This window comes from Anomalospiza imberbis, chromosome 4, assembly GCF_031753505.1.
Source record: "Anomalospiza imberbis isolate Cuckoo-Finch-1a 21T00152 chromosome 4, ASM3175350v1, whole genome shotgun sequence".
Lineage (NCBI taxonomy): Eukaryota > Metazoa > Chordata > Aves > Passeriformes > Viduidae > Anomalospiza > Anomalospiza imberbis.
In genome coordinates, this window is record NC_089684.1 from 71,647,869 (window position 1) to 71,660,920 (window position 13,052).

The window sequence follows — 13,052 nt, forward strand, 5'->3', positions numbered from 1 at the left end:
CTTAGAAAGGCCTTGGAATTAGATGTGCTCCTGGAGGAGGTGTTTGATCCCTGTGGGAATCATCTGGGTGGATTTGGTATTTCCTGGCTGGATGAGAGTCCAGGATTTTTAGAGCTGGGAACTGAAGGGGCTGAAGTTTCCCTGCTGGAAAAAGAGGAATTAGCAGTGGGAATGTTAATGGGAATTGTGTTCTCTCCCTGCAGCCGGCTGTTCATCACATCCCTGGATTTGAGGTAATTCCTGACTCCTCCTTGAAAATCTAGCACCATCCCCAGCTTTCCCAGGGATTTGGAGCCTGTTTCCAGCCTGGCAGCAAACCCTCCATCCTGTCCTAGGGAATTCTTTTAGGATGAAGGAATTCCCGTGTAGAAATTCTGCTTTTCCTCAGCTGATAAGGAAAACTGGGAATGGGGTAGCTCCTCCCTGACAGGGCAAATTTATCCTATTCCAGGATCCATAGGATCCCATGGAGATGCTCCAAAGGCTCTGGAGCCAGGCTGGGAGGGCTGGGAATGTTCCCCTGGAGAAGGGAAAAATCCAGGGAAACCTCACAGAGCCCCTTGCAGGGCCTGAAGGGGCTCCAGGAGAGCTGGAGAGGGACTGGGGACAAGGGACAGAGGGACAGGACCCAGGGAATGGCTCCCACTGGGAAAGGGGAGATTGGGCTGGGATCTTGGCAAGGAATTCCTGGCTGGGAGGATGGGGAGGGGCTGGGCTGGAATTCCCAGATTTGCTGTGGCTGCCCCTGGATCCCTGGCAGTGTCCAAGGCCAGGTTGGATCCACCTGGGGTAGTGGGAGGGGGTGTCCCTGGATGGGATTTAAGGATTTTTCCTCCCCAAACCGTTCCTTGATTCCCTTTGGATGTCAGCTCCAATTATAAACCTTAGGATGAGAATTCCTCTAATTCCATCCTCTCCTCCTCTTTCCTAGAGCGAGCTCTCCTCTAGCCTGGATGAGGTGAGTCTTTGGGAATTCCTTGTTTTTCCTCTTGGAATTGTCCAAATTTGCTTCCTTGGGAAATCCTCTTTTTCCCAGATGGGTTAAGCCAGGAGCATCAGGATGTTGGGAATATGAGTGACCTCCAGCCTCCTGGCCGGGAATGTTGGGATCCATTTACCCTATGGAATGAGGTGTCCCATCCTTTCAACCCAGGCATGCCAGAGCCGGAATGTTGGGCTGTCCTTGGGAAATCCCAATTCCAAACTTTCCATAGGGAATTTACTGTGAATCGAGGATGTGCTGGACTGTTCCAGTTGTTATGAAGGAAATTTTCATCCCTTGTCCTGGGAAAAATTCAGGGATAGTTTGGATGGGGCTTGGAGCAACCTGGGATAGTGGAAGGTTCCCTGCCCATGGAATGGGATGAGTTTTCCAATGGAAACTATTCCATGAGATTCCATAATTCCCGTGATTCTGATTCTACACCCAGAATCCCAAGACTTTATCCTTGTGCATCCCATGGAACCTATCCCAGTCTGAACCAAGAGTTGGGATCTTGGAAAACTCCAGGCAGGGAAAGGGAACAACTCTTGGAATGTTGTGGTGGCCCTCGGAGATGTTAATCCCAAAATCCAGGAGACGAGCTAGGAAACACCTGAGCTACATTCCCAGGAAATGTTGGATTGGGTGGGATAAACACATTTTTCCAAGATTTTTTTCCCACCCAAGCCACCTTTCCTTGGGAGCTCATCCCACTATTCCGTGTGTCCATAATAATATCTTTCCTCTTTTTTCCTCTGTTTCTTCCCACTGCCGGAATTCCGGGATGGGGCATTCCACAGCTCTGCATCCCTGCCTTGTTCTATGAGGGGCTCCTCCAATGGGTATCACTCTCTTCCCTTTTCCCTTTCCTTCCCTTTTCCCAGAATCCAAGAAAATCCCATCAGAGCCTTTCAGGGAGAGCAGGATTGCAGGAACCCCATCCTGACAAAATTCCTGAGACTGCATCCCAAGGATTGGTGCTGGCCAGAGCATCTGGTGCCTCATGGATGCTCCTGAAGGACCAGGCTGGCTCCATCCTTATCCATTTTTTCTTGGGAATGGCCTTTTGGGGCTAAATTCATGCTGAACTCTGGCATTTATCTTTGGATCACATCCCAGCTTCCCTAAAAACTGGGAATCTTTTCCAGCCTTTTTTTTTTTTTTTGACCTCATCCATGTTGATTTTCACTCATCCTGATCCAAATCCGGGTTGGAATCCATGATCTCCAGAGCTCCTTGCCACCTGGATTCCCTCGGATTTATCCTTATTCAACCCATCCTGGCTCCCAGCAGGATTTTCATGGATTTTCCTCCCTCCAGCCAGCTTTGTCTGGGAATTACTTTTCCCCACTCCCATCCTGATCCTTCCCTGCTCCCCCCTCATCCCTGGCATTTCCTGCTCATTCCCATCCATTCCAACATTCTGTCCTCTGACATTCAGCTGGAAACCAAGAGAAGGCCTGGAAAACCACTGGGAGAGCAGCAGGAAGGACTTAAAAAACCCTGGAAAGACGCAGGGTTAAAATCCAAGTTGATCCTGGAAAGGATGGATGGGGCAGGAGTTTTTTTCCAAGGATTTCCCATTGGATTTGCTGAAGGATTGATCACTAAAATCCATTCCAACCCAAACCATTCCATGATTTTCGGCCTGAGCAGCCTGGAATGAGGCTTTTTGGAAATTAGAGTTCCAGAGGTAACCCAGGGAATGTGGGAATTCTCTGCAGCTCTCCATTCTTTTTCGGATTATCCTGGATAAAATTCCCACTCCCTGCTAGCACTAACTCACGCTGGGAGCAGGTGGATCATGGGATGGAGGAGTGGCTGCTCCATGTGGGAATCCCAGGCACCTCTTCCCACATGGAATTCCTGAAAACCTTCTCCTAACAAGCAGCTGGACTCAGGAACCAGCAATTCCCAAGGAAAATGAAGTTTTATGGGAATAAAATGGAATTTTATAGGAAGGGGGGTTAGAATTGGATGATCCTTAAGGCCCTTTCCAACCCCAACCATTCCACGATTCCATGTGGAAAATCCCTTTGGAGAGCCAATCCCTCACCCAGTTCTGTAATTAAAACACACCCACACGTCATTGAATCCAATAAAATTACAGTTGGATGAGAATTCCATGCTCCTGGGATGGATTTTCAGAGGTTTTGCTTTCATTCCGGCCTTTCTGGGGGCTCTGGGAGATGCAGGAAAAGAAAAGGGGAGGAATTCTGGCTCCCACTTTCCTCCTCCAGGAAGGCAAATTGAGACTTCCTTGGCTGCCTCCCAGATTTGGGATGATCCCAATGCAATTCCCAGGTAATTTCACCCGAACCCTATCCCATGGATTTCTGGATTATCCATGAAGTGTGGGATGAACCACAGCCCCTTCCCAGATCCAGAGGCAATGCCAATCCCCCATCCCACAGTGCTGCTCCCACTAAATTCTTTGCGAATTGCCCAACTACGAACCAGCTGCTGCTGCTTCATCCCTTTCCTCATCCCGCCGTAATCCCACGATGTGATAGAGGCGGTTCCATCCCGCCATTCCCTAAAAAAGGTTTAACCTTGGAGGGCAGATCCCTGGGAAAAGCTCAGGAATGTTGGATCTTCTCCAGGATAAATTAAAGAGTTAAAACCACTTTTCCGGCACCTCCATCCTGCCATTCCCACCTCTGGCTGTCCTGGATTTCCTGGGAGAGAAGAGTTTGGCAAGGATGGAGATTCCTTGTGGATCCAACATGGAAAGGGGTTTAATGTCCCATCCTGGCACTTCCTGATGTTTTCCTTTCCCTCTCCGCTCCCGCAGTCCGCGGATTCTGACCTTCCCTATCCGCCACCGCAGCGGGAGCCCAACGTTTACATGGTCCCGCAGGGAATCAAACCCATCCTGCAGCGCACAGCCATCGAGGTGAGCCACGGATCAGGGAACGAGAGCCGGGAATGGGATCCCAGGTGGACTCTGGGGTGCGAGTCCGAAAAAAATGGAGGCACCAGGGGGAACTTCTGGCTCTTCACAATTCCGTGATAGGAAGGTGGAGATCTTGGTGGAAGGTGGGGATGTTGGAGTCTGCTCCCAGGGAACCAGGGATGGGATAAGGATGAAGCTCAGGGAACGAGGGCTGGGATAAGGATGAAGCTCAGGGGATGAGGGATGAGATAAGGGTGAAGCTCAGAGGCTGAGGGATGGGGTAAGGGTGAAGTTCAGGTTGGATATCAGGAGGAATTTCCTCATGGAAAGGATGGTCAGGCATTGAAAGTGCCCAGGGAGCTTTGGAATTCCCATCCCTGGAAGTGTCCAAGGAACTCCTGGTGTCGAGATGGGGATCAGTCACAGGTTGAACTCCATGACCTTGGAGGTCTTTTCCAACCTCAGGGATTCCATAATTCCCACCACTGCTTGTCCTACATGGTTTGAACTCCTCCACTACTGAGGAGCTCCATGGGAACCTGGAAGCAGAGCTTTGGCTCAGGATTTGGTGTCCCCTCATCCCACAGATCCTGGCCTGGGGGCTGAGGAACCTCAAGAGCTTCCAGCTGGCCAGTGTGACCTCGCCCAGCCTGCTGGTGGAGTGCGGGGGGCAGCGCGTCCAGTCCGGCGTCATCAAGAATGTCAAGAAGAACCCCAACTTCGACATCTGCGTGCTCTTCATGGAAGTGGTGAGGTCCCAATGGGACTGGGGTGGTGCAGGGGGAAGGGAAGGTCCTCAAAAATGGGGTGAAGTGCCTTAAAATTCTATAAACAAGGACCTCAAAGTCCCATAAAGGTGGATCTTGTGAAGGGCCTGGAGGTCCCATAAAAATGGTTCTTGTGCTGGAGGACCTGGAGGTCACATAAAATTGGATATTGTGGTGAAGTACCTCAAAATCCCATAAAAGTAGATCTTGTGATGTAGGACCTCAAAATCCCATAAAAGTAGATCTTGTGAAGGACAGTCCTGTAAAAATGGATTTTATGGTGAAGGACCTCAAAATCCCATAGAAATGGATCTGGTGGAAGACCTTAAGACCCCATAAAAATGGACGTCATAAAAGTGTCACATGTCATGTGGAAGTGTCATAAAATTAGTTCTTCTGGTGAAGGACCTCAAAATTCCATAAAAATGGTTCTTCTGGTGAAGTTCCTTCTGCCCTTGGTTTTTTGGGGCTGGTGCAGAACCTCTGCCCTCCCTTTCCAGCCTCATTCCGTCTTCCCTTCCCTCTTCCCGCAGCGTCTGCCCAAGGAGAGCCTCTACAGCCCCCCCATCATCCTGAAGATCATCGACAACCGCCCCTTTGGCCGGAGACCCGTGGTGGGACAGTGCACGATCCGCTCCCTCCAGGAATTCTACTGGGATCCCTCCCAGCAGGACACGGGGGCTCCCCAGGAGCAGCCAGGTACGTGGGAATGTTGGGATTTGTGTCCTTCATGGAGTCATGGAATGGTTGGGTTGGGAGGGAACTTAAAGATGATCCCATTCCACCCCATCCATGGGCAGGGACACCTCCCACTATCCCAGGTGGATTGAAGCCCCAGTGTCCAAGCTGGACTTGGACACTCCCAGGGATCCAGGGGCAGCCACAGCAAATCTGGGAATTCCAGCCCAGCCCCTCCTCACCCTCCCAGCCAGGAATTTTTCCCCAATATTCCATTGAAATCTCCCCTCCTTCAGTTCAATCCATTGCCCCTTGTTCTGGCACTCCATGTCCTTGTCCCAAGTCCCTTTCCTGACTCCTTGAAGACCTGGATGGGATAGGGATCATGGGATTGGGATCTTGGAGATGAGCTTTGGGTGGTGAGAAAAGTCTGGATGATGTTGGGATCATGGAAATGAACTTCATGTGGTGGGAAGGGTCTGGGAGATCTTGGGATTATGGAGAAAAACTTTGGATGGTGGGAAGTGTCTGGGATGAGTTTGGGAGCATGGATATCAACTTTGGATGGTGGGAAGGGTCTGGGATGAGTTTGGGATTGTGGAGATGAACTTTGCATGGTCTGAGAGTTCTGCATGGGATTGGGATCATGGAACTAGGGTCTGGGGAAAACTGGAATCACTCCTGGAGGTTGATCCCAAGGTTTTTGGGCTCTGGGATTCCCAAATCCCAGGATCACGGTGCCTCCCCACTGTGGTTGCAGATGACGTCAGCCTCACACCCAGGGACGACGTCCTCATTGACATCGATGACAAAGAGCCCCTGATCCCCATCCAGGTACGGGAAATGCGCTGGGAAGGTCCTGGATTCTTTCCGTACTCCAGTGGATCTGGTGAGGGTGGATCTGAGGTGCCAATGTGAGGCCAGATCCAATTGGATCCATCCATTTCCGACTTCCATGTGTTTTCCCTCCCTCTCCTCACCTGCACAACCCCAAATTCCTCCTCATTCCCTAGGAATGAGAGGCTGGATTTGCTTTCCCGATGGAGAGAAATCCATGCCAGCTTCTTCCCAAGGAAAGCAAAAATTCCCTGAGGCTCTGTCGTCCTTGCTCCATGGCCGGGTCTCCTTTTCCCAGTTTGGCTCCTGGCTTGCAGGAATTTTACTGGACTGGGGTTGCAGAATCCCAAATCCATGCTGCTGGGAGCGGGGAATTGGTGCAGTTCCAATGATTTTGAGAGATCTCAGCATTCCCTTGGGAATGGATCAGGATGGACACACCCCTGGAGCTCCCATTCTTCCAGAAACTTCCCGTATCCAGAGCCCTCCGGTTCCTTCTCCAGCAGAAGGAATCTTTGGGACAGACCTGTGCCGAGCTGTGCATGGGATGCACGGATCCCAAGGCGATCCCGATGCCTCTGGAGAAGCTGGGAATGGTGTCAGAAATGTTTGGTGGATCTTTTCCCAGTCTCCCATCCCTTGGTGGGATATCAAGGGCTGGAATTTCCCTTCTCCCTATTCCTGGATGCCACAGGGCTGGAAAAGCTGGAGTTTCCAGAAGGAATCTGCCTTCCAGGTGTTTCCTGCCTCAGTTTCCCTGGCCTTGAGCAATTCCAGCTGTGGAAGAGCTGCTTAATCCAAGATGTCCAACTTGGGCATGGATCCTGCTCTTTATCCACATCCTTGGTGACTCCTGGGGATTTCTATTCACAAGGATTTTCTGGTGCTTTTGGATATTTGTGGTGTATCCCAAGCCAAGCTTGGGCTGGGTCCCACATCAAGCTGGGAATCAGGAATTTGGCTAATTCCCAAAAAAACTGTGGATGTGGCCCTGCTCATTCCTGCTTATTCCAAATCCTCATCCCTGGAAGTGTCCGAGGCCAGGTTGGACGGGGCTTGGAGAAGCAGGGATAGTGGGAGGTGTCCCTGCCCATGGAAAAGGTGGAATGGGATGAGATTTAAGATCCTTCCCACCCAAATCATTCCATGATTCTGTGATCCTATTCACAGCTCCGTTGGGATCTTGTCCTGAAATCCTTCAGCCTCCGCTGGGAATGGGACAGGAGAATTGGGAAATTTGGCTCCAGTGAAAAGTGTGGAAAGCAGCTCCCGAAATTGCTCCTGATTGGAGCATTGAGAAATTGGGAGAGCAGCCTCATTCCCTCCTTTTTGCTTCCCATTTAAGGATTTATCCTTCAAATTTACAGCTAGTCTTCATCTTTTGTCAGGGAAGTAACTGGGGCTTGTCCATAGAAAACATGGAATTTGGGAACGGGACTTTTTGTAATAAAATCCCCCTTTTTTAAGTCCAGGACAGAGAAACTTGGGAGAAAACTGAGGGAATAATGTGGGAATCAATGAGATCCCAACTTGAGATGTGGATCTTGATCCCAGTTTCCCATGACCCAGATCCAGGGTTTCCCATGATCTGGAATTAGGATTTCTCATGGTCCAGTGCAGGAAGCACTCGAACATTCCCATTGGTGGGATTCCCAGTTTGTCCCGTTTTTCCAAGTGGTCAGGATGGGGGGAACACCCTGGGATGCCCAGAGTGGGATTGGCCATGCCCATGATTCCCTGGAATCCTCTGCTCAAATTTCCATGATTAATTAATGGAAAACCACAGTGGTGGCGAACCTGCTCCAATTTTTTCCTTTGGGAATAAAATCTCTGGTTAGAGACACATCTCCCTTTATACCCCCTGGAACTCTGGGAGCTGATCCTGGGAATTCGGGATCCCATCCCAAAGATTCCAGAGGAAGGAATGAGACAGAGCTTTGAAATCCTGGAGCTTCATTCCCTGGGGTAATATTATTGGAAGTGTCTCTAAACTCGGATCAAATTTAAGGGAGAATTTAAACAGCAGGAAAACTGGGAGAGGGATGTGACAAAACCATTCCAAAGTGGAAAAATCTGGCAATTTTTCTTGGAAAAATCATTTCCCAAACAATCCCCCCTGCCACCAATGGAGATCTTCAGTTTGATCACAGATTTGTCCTCTGTTTGTTTCTTTCCTTGTTTTTCCTGTTATTTCGGGAAAGGAGGGAGCTTCTTCCTGGAAAGCCAACCCAAAATTCCCGCCTCGGAATTTTGGCCCTGGAAGCTGCTCCTCTCCTGGAGGTGGACATGGATTGAGGTGTGGAGGGACCATTGGGATCATTCCGCCCATCCAGGGCCAGATTTGGCAGGTCAAGGAGCAATCCCGGCTCCTGCTCCGCTTTCCTGGGAAAAGGGATGGATCCCAAGCCAGCAGTTCATGCTCAGGGCTCTTTAGAAGCAGGCGCCAGGATTTTTCATGGATGCATTTCCTTGTGTGGCTCCGGAGTTTTTCTCCCTCCTTGCCAAGCCTGGCTTTGGTCCCTGCTCCAAAGGATGGTTGGAACAAAGGATCCCTTTGTTGCTTTCCCTGGAAAATCGGGAAAACAACCAGAGGTGAAATCCGTCTGCTCTGAGGTTTGGGAGCACGTTATCCATCTCATTCGAGTGGGATCAGGAGTTCAGCTGGAGTTTAAAACCAGTTTAATTGTACGGGAATCACATCCCAGTCACCCAAAGTGAGGAAAATCCTAAAAATCATGGAAAAGCAATTTTTCCTGGCTAATCCCCTCTAGTTTGGTTCTTTGGGAAAAGGACACGGAACAGGGTTTTGGAAAGGTGGAATTTGTGGAAGAGGCTGCTGGATCAGGCCTTGTCCTGCCTGCTCTGCTCCCAGTGTTTTCTGAGGGTTCATTCCCATGGGAAGAGGCTTGGGAAGGACTTCCACAGTGCCACAGAATTTGTTCTGTCTACTCATGGATAAACCATCTGGAAAGGAGCTGTTCCTGGCAGCCACTGGGAGCCGTGAGGGAATCCTAGTGGAAAATGATCCTCAGGGAAGTTTTTCCTTGTAGAACAGCTGGAAATTGTGGAGTTTGGCCCAAGGATGCGGTCTGGATCTGCTGGGATCAGAGCAGGGTTTTGGGAACGAGCCTGAGCTGGATAACTGGGAATGCTGTCAGGATTGGCCTGATCCTCAAACCTGGCTGTTTTCTGGGAAGAACCTCTCATTCCTCCCTTTTTCCACATCCAAGGGATCCTTGGAATCCTGGAGCAGCGCTGCCACTTCCTGCCCATGGAAGGGATCCCAGGTTTTGGTTTGTCCAGGATGAGCCAGGCTTGGACCTGGACCTTGATCCTGAGAATTCCCAATCCTATTCTAAATCCCCCTGGCTCAGATCCTTCCCTGGATTCAGGGATAACTCCCTGAGTTTGCAGCCCTTGATATCTAGGGAAAAGCCTCTCCTCCACTGGGAGTTACTAACAGCTTTTCCATATTTTTCCCCTTTAATATCCCATTTTTCCTGTACCTCATTACAGCTGTTTGCCGAACATCCCTAAAAACAAACCCTGCACTCATCCCAAATTTGCCTCCTCTCAGGAAACCCCAGGGTTGGGAATTTTAGTTTGGATTAATCCCTTTAATTGTTGCTTTCGCTGCTGCGTGTTCATCCTGGTTCCCGGAATTCCTTGGATAACGGATCATTTTAATTTGTAGCTTTCCGAGGGTTTGACGAGCTCAGCACTAATTAACATCCCGGATTCCCGGGCCCCGCATCATGTAGGTATTGCTTCCTTTCTAATTGCTAATTAATCGCTTAATTAATTAACCGCTTAATTAATGACCTGAGTCCATGAGAATACAAGGATGAAGATGGAAGGAGGTGTTTTCCTTCTGGGAATGATCCCGCTTGCTGCTTAGGAAAATGGCAATTTCAGCTGGCTCCCAGTGTGTCCTTGGGTTTTCCATTCATTCCGAAGGGAATGAGGGGGGGTTTTGAAGGAATTCTGTCCCCAGCTCTGGGATACCAGCACAGAAAGGACATGGAAATATGGGAGTGACCCAGAGGTTGGACCAGGATGATCAGAGGGATGGAGCAGCTCTGCTGGGAGGAAAAGCTGGGAGAACTAGGAATGTTCACCTGCAGAAGGGAAAATTCCAGGGAATCCTGAGTCACTAAAGGGGCTCCAGGAGAGCTGGAGAGGGACTGGGGACAAGGGACAGAGGGACAGGACCCAGGGAATGGCTTCCACTGGGAAAGGGGAGATTGGGCTGGGATCTTGGCAAGGAATTCCTGTCTGGGAGGGTGGGGAGGGGCTGGGCTGGAGTTCCCAGATTTGCTGTGGCTGCCCCTGGATCCCTGGCAGTGTCCAAGGCCAGGTTGGATTCACCTGGAATAGTGGAAGGTGTCCCTGCCCATGGAAAGGGTGGAATGGGATGGGATTTAAGGATCCCTTCCCTCTTCCTGCTCCCTTTCTTTTCCATGAGAAAAGCAGATGTTGGGATTTTCCCGGGTTTTATAGGGAGGGCAGAGGAGCTGCTTCGCCTTCTCAGGGATAACACTCCAGAGGAGCAATTCCCTTAATCCCAAATTCATCCCGATCAGATTCCCCATGGAATCATGGAATGGTTTGGGTTGGAAGGACCTTAAATCCCATCCCAGTCCACAGTTTCCATGGGCAGGGACACCTCCCGCTATCCCAAGCCCATTCCAACAGGATCTTGGACACTTCCAGGGATCCAAATATTGTCCAATGGATGGATTTTTCCATCCCAGAGAGGTGGCAGTGCTGGGATCCCAACTATGGAAGCAAAAATTCCTGAAATAACCCCCCATCCCACTGTCCATCCACATTTTTCATTTCCATGGATATGTTTTTGGTTTAGGACAAACAAAATCCAGGGGAAAAAATAAGAGGGAAAAGTTGCAGAGCATTAATTTAAAATCAAACTTCAGGAATATTAGGTGGGAATAAACCATCCCGTTGTACAGGTTTTTCCAGGATCCTCCAGGAATGGGAGACAATGTGATAAACCCCAGCTTGCAGAAAGAAGGGAATGTTTCCTTGGGAAAACCATCTTGTTTGGAAAACTGAGTTCCCATCTTCCTTCCCGGCTCCTTCTCCTTTATGTGTCTGGAGCGCCGCACAAAAGCAGGAGCTGGGAATGAGGCCCAGGGGCTGCAGCTGGGGAAATCTTGGAAAAAAGCTTTTCCAGCCAAAAAAGTCCAGCTCCGTGCGGAGTGTGTGAAGGAGGTCCTGGATTTCACTGGGATCTGCCTCCGGCTGGGGTGTTATTGGTGACGGGGAAGAGTTTACACTGCCAGAGGGCAGGAATGGGTAGGATCTTGGGATGGAATTCTGCCCTTTGAGGGTGGCAAGGGGGCTGGGCTGGAATTCCCAGATATGCTGTGGCTGCCCCTAGATCCCTGGCACTGTCCAAGGTCAGGTTGGACACTGGGGCTTGGATCAACCTGGGACAGTGGGAGGTGTCCCTGCCCATGGATGGGGTGGAATGGGATGGGATTTATGGCCCCTTCCAACCCAAACCATTCCAGGATTCTGGAGCTGCTCTGCTCTGGAGCCAGGCTGGGAGAGCTGGGAATGTTCCCCTGGAGAAGAGAAAAATCCAGGGAATCCTCCGAGCCCCTTGCAGGGCCTGGAGGGGCTCCAGGAGAGCTGGAGAGGGACTGGGGACAAGGGACAGAGGGACAGGACCCAGGGAATGGCTCCCACTGGGAAAGGGGAGATTGGGCTGGGATCTTGGCAAGGAATTCCTGTCTGGGAGGGTGGGGAGGGGCTGGGCTGGAGTTCCCAGATTTGCTGTGGCTGTCCCTGGATCCCTGGCAGTGTCCAAGGCCAGGTTGGACACTGGGGCTTGGATCCACCTGGGACACTGGGAGGTGTTCCTAGATGGGATTGGATAAGCTTTCTGGTCCCTTACCATTCCATAATTCCATAATTCCATGATTCCCGGGCACCTCCCAGAGGAGAGGAGCTCAGGAGGGACTCCTGGACACCTCTGCTCCTCCATTCCCTGCTGAGGAGCCCTGCAATGCAATTAGTCCGCCCTTACTCCACTGATACTCCAGCTCGTGCTGCTTTCCAAATCCCTCATCCCAGGACACGTTAGCGGAGTCGAGCGGAGCCAATTCCAGCTGATCCATGTCTGTAAACTATTTGGGATAATTGGTTGTTTGCTGTGCTTGCTCCTTCCAAATCCAAGCCCACATTTCACGGCTTCTCCGATTACTGCTCCTTGGAGGAGCTCTGGGTGTTGGATGGCTCCTCCTGGGAATGGTTCCCATCCCAGCGCTGCTCCCCCTGGAATGTTCCTGATGGTTTTGATATTCTCAGTTGGGAGCCAGCCCATGGCACTGCCACTGGGGAGGGGAAAAAGTATTCCCAGAGAAAACTTTGGGATTTCCACAGTTAGGGTTTGTAGGATCATGGAATGGTTTGGGTGGGATCTGAAAGCTCATCCCAGTTCCATGGGCAGGGACAACTTCCCCAATCCCAGGGTGATCCAAGTCCATCCAGCCTGGCCTTGGGCACTGCCAGGGATCCAGGGGCAGCCACAGCAAATCTGGGAATTCCAGCCCAGCCGCTCCCCACCCTCCCAGACAGGAATTCCTTGCCAAGATCCCAGCCCAATCTCCCCTTTCCCAGTGGGAGCCATTCCCTGGGTCCTGTCCCTGCAGGCCTTGTCCCCAGTCCCTCTCCAGCTCTCCTGGAGCCCCTTTAGGGACTCTGAGGTTTCCCTGGATTTTTCCCTTCTCCAGGGGAACATTCCCAGCCTGGCTCCAGAGCAGAGCAGCTCCAGAATCCTGGAATGGTTTTGGTGGGAAGGGACCTGAAATCCCATCCAATCCCACCCCATCCATGGACATGGACACCTCCCACTATCCCAGGTGGA

General features: G+C 50.9%; 1 protein-coding gene across 5 annotated transcripts in view; it reads left to right on the forward strand.

Annotated features, from left to right (window-relative positions):
* DYSF (dysferlin) overlaps positions 1–13,052 on the forward strand; it is a 71,224-nt gene that overhangs the window by 30,949 nt on the left and 27,223 nt on the right. For 4 of the 5 annotated variants that reach the window (XM_068189165.1, XM_068189167.1, XM_068189164.1 and 1 more), the window contains 6 exons: positions 204–233; positions 932–958; positions 3,777–3,878; positions 4,466–4,627; positions 5,179–5,344; positions 6,084–6,157. In XM_068189165.1, the coding sequence (XP_068045266.1) occupies positions 204–233; positions 932–958; positions 3,777–3,878; positions 4,466–4,627; positions 5,179–5,344; positions 6,084–6,157 (561 nt within the window). Of the gene's footprint in view, positions 1–203; positions 234–931; positions 959–1,782; positions 1,825–3,776; positions 3,879–4,465; positions 4,628–5,178; positions 5,345–6,083; positions 6,158–9,854; positions 9,918–13,052 lie in introns of all 5 variants that reach the window. The other variant, XM_068189163.1, reaches the window with a different exon arrangement.